The sequence below is a fragment of the Panthera pardus genome, unplaced genomic scaffold, assembly GCF_024362965.1.
Source record: "Panthera pardus isolate Hobbes unplaced genomic scaffold, ASM2436296v1 HiC_scaffold_12, whole genome shotgun sequence".
Classification (NCBI taxonomy): domain Eukaryota; kingdom Metazoa; phylum Chordata; class Mammalia; order Carnivora; family Felidae; genus Panthera; species Panthera pardus.
In genome coordinates, this window is record NW_026526677.1 from 40,721,357 (window position 1) to 40,741,101 (window position 19,745).

Here is a 19,745-nt window from a genome sequence, read left to right on the forward strand (position 1 = left end):
AATGAAAGTATGTTCCTCCTAGGGCTGTTTGAAGAATTAAGGTCTGTCTCACCTCCCTAGAAAGAAGAGGAGGGAGATGGAAAACAAGAAGGAAGTGTTTCACAAATGAGCATCTCAGTCAGTGTCCCCGTCCCATGTCACACTCCATTTTCACTCTCCCCTCGTCAGACAGATTTTCTCTCCATCTCTTGTATGTGCCCTGATTTCTCTTAACTCCAGGCCTGTTCCCATGCCCTCCTTCTGCCTAGAACAGCCCATGTGCCCCTCTCACATTCCGTAGCCGTTGACCCCAGCTCCTCCTTCACATCCTAAATCCCTTCCCGGGAACCTCTCCTGATATCCCCGCCTCATTAAGGGCCTCACTGGTGCCCCCACAGCCTGCACTTCTCCATCGGACTGGCCACCTATGTCACCATTGCCTTTGCTGACCTGCAGTCCCCCATTGTGCCTTGAGCTAAGGTTCACGCCATGGCCTGCACAGAGAAGCTGTTTAATAAACACTTGTTGAGCAAGCGAATGTTCTAGTCCCTGAATCTGTCTCACAGGAAAGATGGAAAACTTCGTGTTGCCCGAGCCCCTCCACAGGCTGGACCTCTCCAGCATCCACCTTCCCTTCCCTTCTGCCACACCTACACCCCAGTCTCCCACCAACAGAGCAGGATGGAGAAGTCATCATTTATCTGGGCACATCCCAAGCAGAGAACACTCAGACCCTGTGTTTGGGATCCAGAACACTCCAAGTTTGCAGTCTGCTCAGACGTGGGGACAGATGGCTGGACAGTGGACAGCTGGGCAGGGAGGGTAGGCAGCTTGGCAGGATGGAAATAGCAGTGAACTAAGCATTGGGAGCCCAGGGCTCAGAGCCTATCTGTTCCCCAAGTTCTCTGCACACATCAGTCTGAGTTCTTTGGTAACCAGCAACAGAAACTGACTCAGACATTTAGTCAGAAAGGTCTAACACAGAATAACAGGTAACAGACCTCTGGTCTTGGGCCCTCCTGTGGCAACGGATAAGCAGGGCACCAGGAGAAGAGAGTGGTGACTCCCGAGAGGACATTTGGACTTTCTAACTCTCTGAAAACAGCTGTCCATGCTGTGTGACGTGCCGTCAGGCACTTACCCTCTCTCGCCTCAGTCCCCCATCTGGGTGTTCTAAAGCTGGCTTCTCTCCGTTCACATCTCCAGTGTGCTTTTCTGCGGAGGAACTTCCTGCCCTGGCCCCCGATGGCGCCTTTCCCCATCCAGACACCTTGGGAATGAATTATGAGGAAGCCAGGTGAGTGATGTGTGTGGGCTTCCCTGCAGCTCAACCCGTTGAGGAGGATAAGCCCTCTCCATGTGCATGCGCTGGGACGTGTGACTCATTTGCATGAAGCAGTCAGCCCGATCATTTGTCTTCCATGAAAGCAGCATGTCCTTGGCCCATGCGTGCTGAACACGCTGATGAACATCTCGATGGCATTATGGGCCGCTTTATGATCCTGGTCTGGCTGTCTTCTTCAGGCCGGGAAGATCCTAGCTAGAGTCTGTCTTCCCAGAGCCCCCAAAGCCACTAACCCTAAGACACTGCCTTCCACTTGACCTCTAATGTGTCCAGCAATAGGCTCAGGCCCTGAACACCTGGGATGCAGAGGTGGCTGAGGGGGTGGGGATGCTCTTAAGTGACTGGAAAGCTGGTGGGGGGAGCAGGTGCATAAACAGCTAACTATAGCAACAGAACAAAGTAAGAGGCAGAGAGAAGTAGTGAGCCAGGAGTGTGGGGGGGGGGGGGACCCCGAGATGGGAGAGCTTGATTCTCCCCAGGAGATCAGGGACTGCTCCATGAAAGAGGTCATGTTGAGGATGAGTAAGACCTGGCAGGAGGGGAGAAGGAAACTTCAGGCTGAGGGAAGAGTGGGAACAAAGGCCTAGAAGTCGGAGTATACGGGGAATAGCGAGGTCTGGCGGTATCAGAGCTCTGGGAGGGTCGTAGGAACTCCATGTTAACAGTGATGGGTGTCCCGGGGGCCCCGGAGCCCCAGGAGCATGAAGCCCAGGGTAGAGGCACATCTGCCTGCGTTGGGTCCAGAGGTTGCTGGGGGCCCAGGAATCAGGCTTTACCATCCTAGCGCCGCCTGGCCCCTCACCCACCCAGGAAGAGGATGCAGCTCTGCCTCCCTCCCCAAACCTGTCAGCTATTTCTCTACACTAGTCCTGGGCAATGCTGGCATTTATTCCATGATACCTCCCATCGGCACCCACCCATCCCCCATCCCACCCCCACCCCCCCAGGCAGAGGTGAGGTGCGCCTGGCCCATCCCAGACAGGCCTCTGTTAGAATGCTGACTCACCCATCCCGCAGCAGGTACCTGTCCCGTGTCTCCCCCACCAGCCATGAGTTCCAGGAAGATGAGGTGGGCTGGTCCAGGTCCCATCTCCAGCATCCAGCAGTGGTAGAATAGCTGTGGGGCACACGTTACCTTCACACACACGCGCACACACACACGTAAACAGAGGGCGGTGTTGCCACACAGGCTGCGAGGGGTCTGACCACCTGACATTATAGATGAGGCTTCAGGGGCCCAGGGTGAGAGAAGATTCCCCAAAGTCATAAGTGTGTTGGAGGCAGAGTTTAAAGGAGACGTTGGGTTCACAGCAGACTGTTTGTAATAGCCAGAAGGTGGAAACAACCCTGATGTCGATTGCTTGATGGACGGATAAATAAAAGGTAGTGTATCCACACGGTCGCATGTTATTCAGCCATAAAAAGGAATGAAGTATTGATATGTGCTGCAACCTGGATGACCCTAGAAAACATCATGCTGAGTAAGAGAAGCCAGACACAAAAGACCACGTATTATATGATTCCGTTTATATAAAATACCCAGAACAGGCTAATCTATAGGGACAGGAAGCAGATTAATGGGTGCCAGAGGCTGGGGTGGGGAGGATGGGCAGGGGGGCTCCCTAATGGGTACGAGGTTTCCTTTTGGGGTGATGAGATTGCTCTGGAACTAGATAGCTGTGGTGGTTGTGCAACATTGTGAATATATTAAGTGCCACTGAATTGTACACTTCCAAATTGGCTAAAAGAGTGAATTTTATCTTATGTGTGTTTTACCATAATTTTAAAAAGGAATGGATTGGGACTGGATCAGATACTACCGGCCAGGTCTGATGTCCCTTCCTCAAACACATGCTACTGGTCCCCTGTCCTATTATAGACCTCCCCTGCCCAGGCGAGGGGTGGGGAGCCCATGGCACCTCTCGGGTCAAGGGAAGCCCCATGGTCAAGTGGAAGGCTGCCTCACCAGGAAGGCAGGATTCCTGGTGGTGAGGCCTGCTCCTTACGTGCCTCTGCCTGGGGCCTAGCCCCCATCACCTACCCATCCCGCTGACCATCCTGCTCCCAGCTAGTGCCCGATGTTTCTTACGTCTCAGACCTCTGTGTCTTGCTCTTGCCATCTGTGCCATGAAAGAAGTTCTTTCCCTCGTGACCCCTCATCCATGTAGAAACATCCTTTAAAAAGAAAAAAAAAAAGTCTTATTTATTTGAGGGAGAGAGAACATGAGGAGGGGAGGGACAGAGAGAGGGAGGCAGAGAATCTGAAACAGGCTCTGTGCTGACAGCAGAGAGCCCGATGCAGGGCTGGAACTCGTGAACGGTGAGCTCGTGACCTGAGCCGAAGTCAGACACTCAATCGACTGAGCCACCCAGGTGCCTCTAGAAGCATCCTTTAAGAACCTGCTCCTATCTTCCCCTTGCAGAAGACTGCCCCACACACAGCCTGCCCCCTCACCGCAGGCTGAGCTCCCCAAGGTATCTAGTCAATAGGTCATCCTCGATTAAAGCAGGTGTGGGTGCGGTTGGTCGTGTTTGTGTGTGTGTCTTCCAGAGATGACTGGGAGCTCTGTTGGGAGGGGCCTGGCTTGTTCGTCACTGTATTCCTAGGACAGCTCTGGTGCCTTGCTCACAGGCCACGCTTGTTGAATGAGGCAGTGGCTTTGGGAAGGTTCTGTCCCCACCCAGATACTCTACATCAATGAAGGAAGGACAGGCTGGGTAATCTCCAAGTCCTTTTCTCTCTGGGGCTGTCTGGCTGTAAGAGCAGCGGTGCGGGGCCAGCCCAGCAAGTTGCTGCCTGTTGTCGCAGGAGGCCAGTTTTCTGCTCCTTTTGCCCAGCTCCTACAAATGGAAAAGGAGAGAGAAGGAGCCTGCAGTAATCTTACTGCAAGCAGCTATTTCTGCTCTTGGCAGGGGGGGAGAGAGGGCAGTGTCCAGAGACTGGGCTTCTCCATCCTCCCTGAATGGACCATCTCTTCTCTTCAGAAATCTCATTAAAACCCTTCCCCGAACAGCCTAGCCACGCAGGCTCTGGCCGAGGTCGCCTGGAGTCCTTCAACGACAAGGCCGAGCAGCGGGCTTTTGCTCCATTTTCCTCTACAGATGAGAGGTGCTACTCTTTCTGCTTTTCTGATTATGAAATTAGTCATTTTCTAGGAAGCTTATTTATAGAGTCCGCTGCATACATGCAGCCCTGAGCTATTCTGAACACGGCTTGGGGCCTGGGAGGCTTAAGGTGTGAAACAGCTGTGAGTCACACATGGGTCCCCTTCCAGAGGTTTCTGGATACCTTGGTTACCTTTCTGCACCCAGCCGGGAGCCAACCCTCATGCTCCTGGTGCTCTTTACTCTAAAGAGAGAAAAGCCTCAGGATCCCAATCCCCCTGGCCACCAGCTTGATATATTACCCGGACCGAGTCAGACCCGGATTCTGTGCTCCATTTTCCTTCTCTTCTGAATGAGGGGCTTTCTGGATGTGTGATTCTGTGCCTGCTCTGGACAACAGCTGTGGAGGGGGGTTCCAGCTGGCTTCACAAAGACCTGCCCACAAGGCAGCTCAGATAATGGCCGTGTTTGAGGTTCCTGATGCTTTTTCCAAGAAGGTCAGGGCAACATTCACTTATTCAACAAGTGATTATTTACTTATTTATTGAATGCCTATGATGAGCCAGGCACTGTGCAAGACTTTGAAGACACAGTGGTGATTAAAACAGAAATGGTGGCCCCTGTCCTCATATAGCTTACAGTCTAACTAATGTTAATCTCATAATGGCATAAATTAAAATGAAATTTCAAACAGTGTCAAGTTCTAGGAGTGAAAAGTACCAGGAAGTAGAGCTGGGGCAGCTCTCTAGGCAGAGAGAAAAGCATGTGCAGAGGCCCTGTGGAGAAAAGAGCCTGTCCAGTGCAGCTTAAGTGCAGAGGACAAAGGGAAAAAGGGGGTATAAAATAAGGCTGGAGGGATAAATAGGGGTCAAATCATGCAAGACCTAGTAAAGCATGTTAAAGGATTTCTGTATTTTTTCTAAGTACAATAGGATGCCATTAATGTATTTTTTAAAAAGAAGCTTAGATGATAAAAGGTTGAGTTTTAAAACAGTTGATTCTAGCTCAGGCCTGCCCCATCCAGTTGTGCAGATTGTAAACTGCACAAACTATGAAGCCATATGTATTGGAACCATGTGGAGAATGTTTTAGGGGCCAGCTTGAATGAATGCCAGAGACCAGTTAAAAGACTGCCAAAGTAATCTAGGCAAGAGAGGCTGGCTTGGACCAAGATGTAGGTGGTGGAGAGGAAGAAAAGTGAGAGATTCAGGAGACATGTAAAGGGCCTTGAAGATAGCCGCCTTCTCTCTGCAGGAGGGCCAGGCTCCGAGATTTGAGAATCTCAGAGTCCCTGCCGGTCAGAATGAGAAGATAAAACAATGCAATGCCAGTTGAGAGCAGAAGAAGTCAGAATGAAAGGGGTCACCCTTAACCCTGTCTGTCTATCCTTAATTGTTTCAGATCTGCAGCTGGGCCTGAAACTGGCCTCAGGACCAGTCCGACAGTCAGGATTGCAGAAACAGTGGGCAGAGAGGCAGCTGACCTCTTGGACTTCATGGAAGTATTATACCGGCAGTGCTGTATTAAAGTTTCTTTTGGCTGCCAATTTCAGAAATCAGTTCACACTGGCTTAAGCTAAAATGTTGGAATTTATTGGAAGGATCCTGGGGCATCAAGACTCAGGATGGGCAGAAATGGAGCGGCCCCAAGGCCCGCAGCATTAGCGGTTTTTAGGACTTTCTCTCCAGGGCACTGTAGCTGCCATGATTTAGAGCCAGCACCTGCAGACTCCAGGCCCCCCACCCCCCGGAATGCATTTGAAAAACACAGGGGAGAGGATCTGATCGACCCAACCTAGTTGGTGTGTCTAGCCTTGATAAATCAGCTGCTGCCAGGGATCAGAACATGAAGGGCAGACAGCCGCTGGAGCCCATAGTTGATTTCAGGCCATCCCCAGAGTAGGGGAACCCCTGCGAGCTGCACAGTTGCCCTCGGGGTATGTCTGCTCTGCAGACACTTGATGAGGTCTAGCTGATCTCCAGCAACCTTTTCCCAGGTCACGGGTTAAAGGAGAAAAGCTAGGCCCCATGATAGTCTTGGAAAGTGCCCCGGGTAGGCTAGAAAGAGGGCTCTCTGATGTCAGAAAGAAATAGAACATTTAGAATATGCAAAAAAAAAATACGTATAGCTACGTTTTCTAACGATTTCTGAAGAGTTCTGCGGGCCACTGAGGCAGAAGGTCTTTGCAGGCCTCGAGGAGCTGGACGTAGACCGTGTGTTACCCACACCCCCCTTCTTGCTCACGCATGGTTCAAAACCACAGGAGCTAGGAGGCACAGCAGCACAACAGTGAGAGCCTAGCCTAGAGTCGTAGACTGTAATCTCATGCCCCACTCCGCCCTAGTGAGCTGTTGTGACCTTAGGCAAGTTACTGAACTTCTCTGAGCCTGTTGGTTGATCCCTCATCCATGCTGGAGATTTAGTGTGATAAATTTTATAAGTGCCTGGCACATAGCAAGCCCTCCCTCCATGGCAGAGGTGATGGTGGTGGTGACAGTTGTAGGGAATGCTACTGCTGATTATTCCACAGGGAAAATGCCTGCAGAATTCTGCTCCTGCCTCTGCAGCTTGTCCCTTCTGTAGGTCGGTCCTTCTGTTCGGGTCCCCCGCTGGGGTAGAGTTATACAGAGGGACGCAGGGCAAGCAAGAAGCCTTTTTTGTCTTTGTTCAGGGTTTTGCCTTGATCCCTGCTCATCTCCCCTTCTCCATCTGCTGCAGGAGTGAGAGAGAGAAGCACCCTGCTGATGACTCCGAGGGAGGGGCCCTGGACATGTGCTGCAGCGAGAAGCTGCCGGGTGAGTCTTCCTGGCACCCAGGTGCCCCCAGAGTTCTGAATGCAGGGAGAGAGCCCCAGATGACACGGGCTGGAGAAGAGCCCGCTTAGCTGTGAACTTGCTCGAGAGGAGTGACTCAGCTGGTCACAAGGTCTCCGTTTAAATGAGGATTTGTTTTTCTAATCCCTGATGTCTTTCTGACCTGTTGTCATATGAAGCTGCTCTGGGCTCCCGTGGAGGGAAGAGCAGGCACCGAGGGTGTGCCGGGAGGGGTGGAGGGAAGGGTGAAGAGCTGGGGAGGCCAGGGCTGCTGGGGATGTGACCGCCGGCTGGCGGTGTGCGGGGCAGACTTCCGGAGGTAAGGTTAGGAAACACAGACAGGCTGAGTGTGGCATGAGCTGACGGTGGGGCAGGTAATGTGGAGAAACCACCCAGCGGCCCTGTTGACGGAGCTGCCTGCGAGTGTCAGCTTTGTGCCGCCTGAGTCTGGTTGATCGTGCTTGTGGGGAACCTGGGCGGCTGAACCACAGGCCCTTGCAGTCACCGCGGAGACACGACCGAGGCACTCTTGCCTGTGGGGTGGCAGCATGAGGACCAAGTACCCAGGCCATGGAAGGAATAAAGGAAAGGAGAATAGGAGGAGTTTTCAACATATTGTTTTTTCTTTTTACGGAAGTCTTTTTTTTTTCTTACTTACAACAAATATCCGTTATAGGAATAATAGAAAATCTGACAAGTGAAAAAAGTTATCATCATCCCATAACACAGTACGTTTTCATCTTTTTTCCAAACCAAACCTGTAGCTTGTCAGAAACCTCATGATCGGTGAGGAACCTTAGAGTAGAGTCTTCAGTGATACTCTTTAGGATGGACATTGAGAACAAGGAGGTATGACTCTGAAGCGATGATTCTTTACAATAGGTAGTTATTTTACTCACACCTTGAGCCAGTGGCCCAGCTACTAGGGAAGCTTTCTCAGGCCTCCAGGTAAGGATTGAGCCCTTTGGTGCAGTTCATGCCGTGTCCAGGAGGGGGTGCCATTGCTCAAAACACTTTGGAAGGCCTGTTGAGATGGTCTAGGATGGGTGTCATCTTATAGGTGCCCTTGTGGGGACCCGAAACAGCTAGCTTGAAGAACAGAATTCTCCAGAGGGATATGAGAGCTGTCTGTGATTATATGAAAGGTTGTCTTTGTGGAGGGGGCAGCAGATTCGTACTGCGTGTCTTAAGCTTCTGGCATAAACCAGATACGGAGAAATTAAAGAGAGGCCTGCTGGCCCACGGGATGCAGAACTTTCTTCCTGACTCTGAAAGTGGTCCGGTCGTAGAGCTGGATAATTCAAGAGGAGGAAAATGAGTGTTCCATCACTGGAGGCATTCAAGTATTGTCTGGATAGACAGTGGAGAGGAAATTTCCACAATGGGTGGGAGGTCGAGATGACATCAAAAGTCCCTTTCAACTATTAAGCGTTCTGTGATTCAGATATGAGTCATAGAATTCAGAGATGATTGTACGACCGGGGATGGCCCGCTGGCTAGAAAAAATCCACGGAAAATAGGACATGATGTATAGGAGTCCAGAAAGGAGCACAGTGTGAAGGGAAGGGCAGCGGCTTTGGCATTTGAGTCTGGCTTTAGGCTGTTTATGGACAAGTCCCTTACCCTTTGCTGGGCCTCTAGTCCTCATTTGCAAATGGAAACAACAGCAATACAAGTGTTTATCATCACAGCGGTATATTTATCCTTACAGGGATTAAATAAACATAATCACACAAACATTCATTCCACAAATGCTTTTTGAGCACCTACTATGTGTCAGGTATTATCCTAGGTGCTAGGAATACAGTGGTGAATAAAACAGACTTGTCCTTGCCTGGCTGTGAGCCGCTTCTGGAAAATGGGGTGGAACCACAGGAGAGAGACTACAGTAATAAGAATAATAGGGTAAATTCCAATCCTCCCCAAAAGCCAGCAGCCGACTCAGAATGGAAGAGGAGTATTGGTCATCTCCTTTGGAGCCGGCACATTGCCTTCCTTATGACAGGCACTGTTCTAAATACTCTCACATACACATCGCACGTGATCCTGTCCACTGCCCTAAGTTGTTCATATCATTTCCTGTCCCAACTTAGAGATGAGAGGACCAAGGCCCAGGGAGGTGAGAGTCTGTCCAACATCACATAGCTAGTGTTTGGTAGAGTGAGGGTTCACTTCGTGCAGTCTCTTTCCAGAGCCCATGCCCCTGGCCACTTCCCCATTCTGCCTCCATTGTCACTGTGGACACCCACCATTCTGGCACCCTGTGAACTGAAGCAGGAAGAGCTAAGGTGTGTCTGTCCCCAGGGAGGAGCCTGCAAGAGATGGGCAGTGTCGCTGTGCCTGCCTCATCTGCATTCTTCTTCTGGAAAGCACTTCCTTCCAAGGGCTAGGCAAGTCATAGGCCCCTCTAGACTCTCATGATGCCATTGTGATAGGATTTTGCAATGATGTTTTGCAATGATGTTTTGCGATGATGTTCTACCCTGCTTCCTCCATGGGACCATGAGTTCTTTGAAAGCAAATGCCTATCTGTTTCATCCTCCATGACCAGCCTTCATTCACTCATTTCTTCATTCATTGAATGACTGTTCGTTGAGCACCTGCCTGCACAAGGCACTCCTGTAAGCAGTAAAGATTCAAACAGAAAATCTCCACACTCACAGGGCAGTGTTGTGTGCTGAGAAAGAGCAGGGACTCTGGACCTAGGCTTGATTCCACCACTTGCCCCTGGGATGATCATGGGCAAGCTATTTAACCTTTCTGTGCCTTGATTTTACAAAATATAATCAAGAATACTGGGGTACCTGGGTGGCTCAGTCGGTTGAGCGACTGACTTTGGGGCTCAGGTCATGATCTCACAATTCACAGGTTCAAGCCCCGCATCGGGCTCTGTGCTGACAGCTCAGAGCCTGCTTCAGATTCTGTGTCTCCCTCTCTCTCGGCCCCTCCCCCGCTCACACTCTTATTCTCTCAAAAATAAACATTAAGAAAAATAAAATTAAAAAAAAGAATACTATTTACTACCATGCAGAGTTGTTGTAAGATCACATGAGTTAATGAAAAGCTCAGAACGGTACCTGGCACATAGCAAGTGAGCTATAGGCATCGCTATTTAGAGAAAGATAGACACTGAGTAACATAAATAAAATATTTAGCATGGCAGATAGTGGTAAGTGCTGTGGAGAAAATTAAAGCCAAGAAGGAGGCATGAGAAAGGACCTGGGGGGTGGTTTGGCATTGTAAGTAGGATGGTCCCAGAACCTGGTAAGAAGCAGACTTCCGTAAATGCTCATCAGTCAGAACCACTGACCTGAGCAGCAACCTGGACATAAAAGGAGGGGGGCGGTTACAAAGGCTGAGAGAATCGGGGTGCAAGGCCTTCAGAGAATGAGCTCACGGGCATTGCAAGCAATTGCATAATGATGGGGTAAAAATACAGCCCTCCAGTAATCTGTTCCCCTCCCAGCTGGCTTCCTGCGGGGCGAGACGAGGTGGAGTGAGGGCTAGCCGTGCCTGCGTGACTCACGTGTTCCCACACGCACCACCAGCAAGGGGCGGCATGGCCAACACGCCCGGCCACGGTCACCCGGACCTGAATCAGCACCAAGCAGGTCGCGGAGTCCTCCCAGATTGAGATTTCTGGGTGGAAACATCCTCAGGCATCACCAGCACCCCCAGGCAGCCCGCAGCTGCCTCGGGACAGGCTCGCTCACCCACACCCCCCGGGGCACTGCCCGCCTGTGCTCACACGCTTGTCTTAGTGCTCACTTGTCCCAGCCCCGTGCTCGTGTGTGCACGTGCACATACCCACACGCAGCTCCCCGGGCACACGCCCCACCTCTCTCTGCCTCATGCAGCCCCACGGGCGCACACCCACTTGAAGCTCCCGCACCTGCAAGCCTCCTTCCTCTTGCGCACTCGGGATCTCTTGGCTCCATGGGGCCATCATCCAGACTGATCTGCCTGCTCCGTCATTCCCGCTTTAGGTCTCTTTTTCTTCCGCAGCCATGCCCCTTCTCATGTACACTTATAGACGAGCGGGCACACTCCTTCCCTACCATTCTCTACCCTTTGCCCAGGCCCTCAGCTGTGCACAGTCCCAGGCGCTGGTGTCCCCTCTCTGCTCCTCTGTGCGTGCGTGCACACACACACGCGCACGCGCTTTTTTCTTCTCCCTCATGCACACAGTCTTGCATACATGGTCACTCTCCTTTTCTTCTCTCTCACTCCCCCTTCCTTGCTCATTTACTTGCTCACATTCACCCAAACACATTTATACATTCAAACTCACACTATCCCCACCCCCCCCAACCATGTGTAGGTGTTCATATTTGCAAGAAACCAGCCAGCCCCGCTGATGCTGAGGCCTCCACTCCTTCCCCAGCCGGCACCACTGCAGTCCCAGCCTGTCACCAGCAGCTTCCTTTGGGGTACGGGCTGGAGGAAGGAGGTGTATAAGGCCACCGTAGGTGCTAGTGATGGCATGACATCACCAGGTGTTGCTCGCACTGTCTCCAGGGGGCGGCCCCAGGGCTGGCCTGCTCCTGACATTTGTAGGGACCAAGGCCACATTGCAGAAGAGGCCCCTGGTGGCACACCACCCTCTGCTGAGTCCTGCTCTGCAAGAGCCCTTGTGTGGCATGTGGGCACATCAGTCTGTGGGTCCAAACATGGTCCACATGCCACCCTGATGCAGCCCTTCAGCCACCCCTCAAACCTAAAGGTACCCAGGCAGGAGGCCACGTCCACCCACAGGAGGGTCTACCGCACCTGTACAGGCTTCAGGATGTTTGGTTAGAGAGTTCTAGTAGCCAGAGCATGGCCTGGAAGGGAAAGAGTGGGCACACCCACTGGGCCCTGTGGACTCCTTGCCCCATGGGGACTGGCATGGCCAGAGGGGAAGGGGCTCAGCCTGGGTCTGAGGACAGCTCTGCTTTTAGAAATAAGGTGCTCCCACAGCATCCCACAGCCGACAGCTGGCTGGAGCCATGACAGTCACTGCCACCCTGGGATTTAAGTGTGCCATGATTAACCAATTCTGTGCAAGGTTGTGAGTAGACCCTGAAGCCCTGAGTAGGCCATTGCCCAGCTGGCCTCTTGGTGACTTGTACTGACTCCCACCTGAGTGCCAGTGCCTTAAAGGCTACCTTCTGCCCAGCCCTAGGTTCAAAATCATCACGGGTATCAAGCTGACCCTCTTTGGAAGGGGACAATGTCTAGGTGTCAGCTAGAGGCCCACTGCCCATCCTGGGTGGCCTTTTATACAGTAAAGGGGATATCATTATTGAGGAAATCTTCATTACCCTAACCTGCAGTGACTGCCCCTGGCCATCACAGAGGGTCACATTATAGTTTTCACAGCTGTCCCATCATGACACAGACAAGGCCTTGGGCCAGAAACCAGGAAGAAGGGCCAATTGAAAAACCCTTTTATCGGGGCACCTTGGTGGCTCAGTCAATTAAGCATCCAACTTCAGCTCAGGTCATGATCTCATGGTTGGTGGGTTCGAGCCCCGCGTCAGGCTCTGTGCTGACGGCTCAGATCCTGGAGCCTGCTGCAGATTCTGTGTGCCTCCCTCTCTCTCTGCCCTCCCCCACTCACTCTGTCTCTCTCTCAAAAATAAATACACATTTAAAAAAAATTTTTTTTAAAAAGAAAAGCCCTTTTATCAATTTGACAAACTTTTATTGAGCATCCACTCCATACCCAAGGCTGTGCCAGGCCTTGGTGACCCAGTGAAGAGTGAGACAGACCCTGGTTCCTGCTTTCAAGGAGGAGGGCACCATGGAAGGGTGTACCAATAATGTAACCTTATCTTGGGGCGTCACGGAAGTCTTCCCAGAAGAAATGGCCTTTAAATTGTCACCTGAAGGATGAGTAGGGGCCTGGTCCTGGTTCGTGTCTTTTGGGACCAGCTATCAAAGCATTTTAAGGAACAGATTAACCTCATAATGTCTCCCATCTACTCACCCTTTTTCTCAGCAAAACCCCTCCGACTGGTACCTAGTATTGGTTCACACTGGTCTAGTAGGAAGTGCAGGAGCCCAGATAGACAAACATAGAGAAGACAGGCCTGGGGGGATATAGTTGTACTGCTGAGGGGTCTTGTGCCTGTCGACAGCAGCCTAGGTTCTGTTGACTTTTATTTCTTTGTATAATTGGGGTTCTGTTTTCATCCAAAGTTTTTAATGCATTTGGGATTGTTTACCGGCTAGCAGTACAGTGAATCGTCTTTGTCTTGAGTCTTCAGAATGGAAACTAAAGAAGAAAAAAAAAAAAAAACAACAACAACAGCATTTGGATGTGCTAAGAACCCTAATTGAAGAGCATTGTGTAATGATACCATTGTATTGGGAAAAGAAGTACCAACCCAGGTACTACTGATTAGTGATGGTATAGGGTAACTCGTCTCAGATACCAGGGCAGATATGGAGGGACGAACCCATGTAGCTGCGTCTTGGGATGCTGTGGGGAGGCAGACCAATCTGGGTTCGAATCCCAGCTCTGCCACTGACCAGCAGCATCACCTCGGGTAAGTTATCTGACTGCTTCGGGTTCCATACCCTTTACTCTAAAAGGAGATAGTACTGTGATGAGATCTTTACAGAGATCTTGTGAGGGTTAAATAAGCTGATGCATGCTGAGTGCCCTGTAGATGCTAGCTTATAATGGTGGTGAGGATTGTTCCGGGATATGGAGTGTGAACAGAAAACCCTCCGCATATTCCCAAGGGCCCGGGCATCAAGTCCCCCGCCAGTCCTTCAGCCCTGGAATGGACAGTATAGCTTTGTGGGTCTTTCTTGACTCCCTGCCGCAGGCCTGAACCAGCACAGACACATGGGGGAGCGTTGTCTACTTGCAGAGTCAGGTGGGGAAAGGGGCCAGGGTTGCAGGGAGGGACAATCACCCATTTTCCTCCATCAGTATAGAAATGGTTCTGATATTCTAGAGAGTTACCTGGATGTGTGATGTGACTGGAGTCTTCACAATGGGAAGAAAGGCTATCTGCCTCCACATGGATTATTGCTAAAGACCTTTCAAACAAATGGACATCCGTGGCATCCCTAAGATATGCAGTGACAGATGCTGGCCTCTTTCTCCTGGGCCTGGCCCAGGGACTCATCACTCCAGCTCCCAGGAAGTTCTTTATGCCTTAAAAAAAAAATCTTGCCTTTTCATTTGAGCCCATTTCTTCTTTTCAAGTCCCAGCCTCTTGTTTTGCTTAATCTATTGCTATAGATTAATCTATAGCTATTTGCTATAATCTATTGCTATTTGCTTAATCTATAACAAATGGTCTCAAAGCTTTGTGGCTTAAAACCACAACCTCTTATTTGCTCATGATTCAAGGGGTCTTGGAGGTCCCAGCTGGGTGATTCTTCTGCTCATGTGTCTTCAACTGAGGTCACTCCCTCAGCTGTATTCACCTGGTGCTGGGCTGGGATAGAAGGGCCAAGAAAGCTTTTCTTACATGTCTGGCATCTCAGCGTGAATACCAGGAGGTAGGGATCGTTAGGGCACCTTGGAGGCTGTCTGCTATACTGCTTAAAAGTTGAACCCTTGAAATCCAAAGAGGCATATTCTAAGGATACGCCTCTATACAGAATGACTTATGAGGGAAAAAAATCCACCCACAAAGAAAGAAAAAATACCAGAAAATATGTCAAAAGGAAACCAGTGCCTGTCTCGGCGTGGTAGGATTATGAGTGACTTGAGTTTCCTTTATGTTCTTATTAGGGTTCCCCCCCCCCATATATTCCAAAATCATTTAAAAAATGATTAGCCACTCAAGAATATTAATTAATCCTTGCCAGGCAAGAGTGGTAGTTGGGGGTAGCGGAGGTTGTCTGGGGTGAGTCACCTCCCTCTAGGTTGGGTCGCTCAGCCTGGCGGGACCAGAATCTCAGGCTGACCCAACCCCAAGGGTCTTAATGGGGGCCAGTTAATCCTCTGGGGGCATCTGTGGAGACAGCCACTAGGCCCCAAAATCCCCCCTCCCTGGAGACATCCAACAAAATGATTCAGATAATATGTTGGTGAATGAGCTCAGAGAGAAAGAGGCTCAGGGGTCTCCTTGGCAGTTGGCTTTGCTTCAGCCAAGTCCGTGAGCCCTGCCCCCTAAAGAGGGCATCGATTCCCCGGCAGCCAGAACCTGCCATGGGGCCAGAAGAGCAGTGTCCCTCTCTTCAGCCCTCCCAGGTCCAGGACCCAGACAAGATGACAGGCCTTCCTTCCTTCGGCCATTGTTCTTTCCCCGTTGGGCCTTGATCCAACTTACAACTCGGTAGTGGGTTTGTTTCATGTTTCCTTGGGGGAGGCAGTCAATGATCGCTTTAGGTATTAGCGTGTTGTCAGTCATACTCGTGGGTGCGCAGCCCCGTTGTCCTCAGTGGTCTACAGGAGGCTCCTGTCTGGTTTTCTCCACTTATTCATTCTCTTTTTTCTCCCACTGCCATACTCCTCCCCGTAGTTAATGTGTTCTAAGGGATTCAGCGTATGTTTTCCGCGTGTCTCTCTGTGTGCTCTTGCAGAATGGGCGGTGATATTTTGCGTGCGTGTGTTTTTAATCTGTATTCACTGGGTTGTGTTAGATCTCGTTCTGTCCACTCTGACTGCGCTGTTCCCGAGATCCATCGTGTGGTGCTGCCTGTACTCTGACTCTTTGCCTCTAAGGACTGCAAAGTACTCCCCAGCGTGTCCCCGGACACGGCCTGCCAGCTCCTCCAAGCGAAGGACATGGAGATCCTCCCACCTCTCCCACCCCTACCACAGAGAGTATGAGCGTACATGCCCCCTTAGGGACTGGGTGAGAATTTCTTGGAGCAGAACCACTGGTTTCCAGAACTGGCTTCCCAGGCCAGTTCCAGCAGAGGATCTGGAAGAAGCTAGAGAGGGAGAGCTAGGAATAAGGTGGTATGAGTGGAGGCTGGGGAGGTAAGCAGGGGCCAGCGCGTGCCGGACCTTTATTGTTGACCATGATAGAGTTTGGTCTTTATCCTAAGAACAAGGGGAAACCATTGAATTAAATTAAAGCAGGGACTCAGATTTGTTTTTTAAAAATGGGTGTGTGCCTTTAGCACTGGAAGGGCCCTTAAAGGCCCCTGGTCACACTCTTTGAATTTATAGAAGGCCTCAGAGGCCCTGGAGGCAGTGAGAAGTCCTGGGCCACGTAGCTCGCTAGAGGCAGAGGTAGGACTGCCGTCGCGGCCTCTCGACACTTTACCAACATTGTGAGGCTCCCCGGTTGCAGGGGGCCTCCCCAGGATGGCAGCCTCTAGAGGCTTGGGATTTGTGGACGCGGCTATCCTGAGAGTCTCCCTTCCTGCCACCTGGACTTTCCTGTACTTGCCAAAGAACCCCAAGCCAGGGCTCAGGTCTCTGCGGCCATAGGGCCTTAGGCCTCTGCCCTTCAGATAACCCACTGGCAGTGCCTGTGAAACTTCCTATGCTGGCTTCGCCAGCGAGCACAGAGTTAGAGGGTTAGAGACACACGTGCCAATCCTGGTTCTGCCTCTGACTCTCTGAACCTCAGTTTTCCTCAGCTGTGAAATGGGCGGTAGACTGACTCTCAAGCCTGTCCCTTCCTTGCCATGCGTTTGTGTTTAAGCCTCAGGCACTTAGGACCTCTGGCACCCCGTCACCCCAGGGCCTCTCTGTCAGTTCTTTCAGTTCTCAGCGTGGGCAGCGGGGGGTGGCCCGCACCCACAGAGTTTCATTGACCCTTTTCACCCTTGTCCTTCCGGGCCCCCGCTCCAGAGAGGCACAAAGAACTGAGGCTTTGTTTGTAGCAACAAAGCTGTTTGCAATTTCAGATAGAACCATTTTATTATATCCCATCGAAAGATTACTTGAGTTGTGTTTTGTTTTGAAAGCTTGTTAGCATTCTGGATTTAATGCACTGGCAGAGACAAAGATGCCCCCCTCCCTTCTGCCACCCTCAGTCCATGCCCACTCTCTCCACCAACCCCAGTTGCAGGCCGACAGCCTCACAGCTCCTGCCCTGGAGGGAGCAAGGCATCTATTGTCCTCTTGGGGGGCCCAGCAGGCAGATGAAAAGGAAGTCCTTACTGCTGCCCCTCCCTCCCTCTCCCTTCCCTTTCCCCTCTTCCTCCTCCTCCTCTCTAAATTCTGCTACTATTTATTGAACATTCACCATGTGCCGGGCACCAGACTAAGCACTTGGCATGTTTTACCTTATGGTATCCTCAAACTCCCAACAGGCAAGTCTTACTATATCTGTTGTCCAGAGGAGAGATTAAGTCACTTACCCGAGGTCACAGAGGTAGCAAATGGCAAAGCCAGGCATCAAACCTAAGTTGGTGTGGCTCCAAAGCTTTTGCCACAAGCCTCTAGAAAAGCTGCCTCCCCAGAAACAAAGCCACTTTTGGGGGATGGGAGGAACTACAAGGTCAGGTCCTGGAGATATTTTTTGTTACTTAAATCTGCCTACTGAGAGCATCCACTCATGGGTCCTATTCTCGCCTCTAAACACGCGCACTCCCCTAGCACAGTCTCTCAGGTGTCCGCAGACAGTCCTCAGCATCCCTGCCCACCCCACCCCTGCCTCCCCTGCTCCAAACTGAATGTCAAGGGAGACCTGAGTTCCCAGACCTCTGCCTCTCATCTACATCCCGATCCTGCTTTTCTCTGCCCACCCCGCCCTTAGAGCCCCTCCCACTCCCGACCCTGCCCCCATGCTGGGGTGTGATGGTGCTAATCTCCCCTCCATCCTGGGGTGGTCCCTGTCCCCTTCTGTCCTAGAATGGGCTGGAGCTCTTTCCCAGGCTGACTTCCCCTGACAGGCAGGAGGAAGAAACAGTGGAGGCCCAGGCAGAGGGTGGGCAACATGGGGTCTGGTCAGGAAGACAGATGTTGAAACACAGCCGCCTGGGTCTGAGGTCTGGCTTGGCTGTTCACCAGCTGCAATGGCCTTGGGCAAGTCACTTGGCCTCCTGAACTCCTGGTGTCCTGTCTGTGAAAAGAGGACAGTCCTCTCATCTATCTCATATGTTGGTCATAAGGCCTGAACGGGTTGGTATTTGTAAAGCAGTCAGGGGGTGCTAGACACTGTGCTTTGCTAGGCTGGTTAAGAGGAAGGACAAAATCGGGGCGCCTGGGTGGCTCAGTCAGTTGAGCGACCGACTTCAGCTCAGGTCATGATCTCGCGGTCTGTGAGTTCGAGCCCCGCGTCGGGCTCTGGGCTGATGGTTCAGAGCCTGGAGCCTGCTTCTGATTCTGTGTCTCCCTCTCTCTCTGACCCTCCCCCATTCATGCTCTGTCTCTCTCTGTCTCAAAAATAAATAAACATTAAAAAAAAAAAAAAAGAGGAAGGACAAAATTGAATTCTGTGGCTTGGAGGAAGCAGAGCTTGTATAGCCCAAACCTCACACCCACAGGCTTGCACTTTGTATTGATCTGAGAACCAGGGTCCCTAGCTTGAAGCAAGTCACTGAGGAAGGTTCTGGAGAATTCGGCATCAGACAGGAAGGAGAATAGTATAGCTGTCCACCCCCTCCTTTGTGGTACAGATTTCTCATCTTGTTTGAGGTGAGTTCTCAGAACGTCAGCTTTAAAACCAAAGTCCCATACATAGGGTAGTTTGATTATCAAACTCTAGGGGGCCTAAGGTGCGGTACCCTCTTGCTGCATTGGCCTGTGTGCTGAAGGTCAAGGTGGATGGTTTCTTTTCAGTATTCAAATTTTCCAGAGCACCTAATGCGTCTTAATGCATTCACCGTCTCATTCTCAAGTTTCCCTCTCTCTCTCTCTCCCGCCTCTCTTTCTCCCCTTGCAAGGCCTCAGGGTAGCTACTTTTTTTTTTTACATGACTGCTGAAGGTTTCCAGAGCAAGCGTCCAGAGAGAAGCAGCAAAGCTGTGAGAACTTTTCTAACCTAGCCTCAACGGCCACTCATCACCTTCTGCCACATTCCCATCTTCAAGGCCCTCATCTAGTTCAGGAGGAAGGGACATAGACTCCACTCCCATCGATGGGAAGAATGTTGAGGAACTCACAGACACATTTGAAAACCACTACAGGAATCAAGTTACACGGAGGTTAAATGGCCTGCCTAAGTCACGTAGCTGATAAATGGTGAGCACCCATGTCCTATTCCAGAATCTTCTTAGGCCAAAATTGGTTTCCTTTTCCCAAGCCATCCTGCTTGCACTGCTGGGGAATGCAGCAGTGAACAAGACTTGGCCTTACCCTCGGCCAGCTTCCCATCTGGAGTACTTAACTCACTGCCAGCCCCAGTTCTTGTCATCTCACTACCTCCTTCTAAGGGTATGTCTGCCTTCTTGCTTGCTGATCAGCAGGACTCGTGCGGTAGACGTGTTGTAGGGAGCCAGTGCAGACTTCCAGAACCCCACGCCCACCATCAGTCTGCCTTTGCCCAGAGAGGCTAGAATTTTTTTTTTCTTTTTTGCCAGGGCTCTTCTCACGCCCAGGAGTCCTGCTGGTCAGTGTTAGGATTGAGACATAAAACAGCCTCAAGAGCCTAG

General features: G+C 51.2%; 1 protein-coding gene across 3 annotated transcripts in view; it reads left to right on the top strand.

Moving 5' to 3' along the window:
* PTPN5 (protein tyrosine phosphatase non-receptor type 5) overlaps nt 1–19,745 on the top strand; it is a 55,843-nt gene that overhangs the window by 16,031 nt on the left and 20,067 nt on the right. For 2 of the 3 annotated variants that reach the window (XM_019456502.2, XM_019456499.2), the window contains exons 2-3: nt 1,186–1,276; nt 7,148–7,224. In XM_019456502.2, coding sequence (XP_019312047.1) covers nt 1,257–1,276; nt 7,148–7,224 — 97 coding nt within the window. In that variant the 5' untranslated portion in view covers nt 1,186–1,256. The remainder of the gene's footprint in view (nt 1–1,185; nt 1,277–7,147; nt 7,225–19,745) is intronic. The other variant, XM_019456501.2, reaches the window with a different exon arrangement.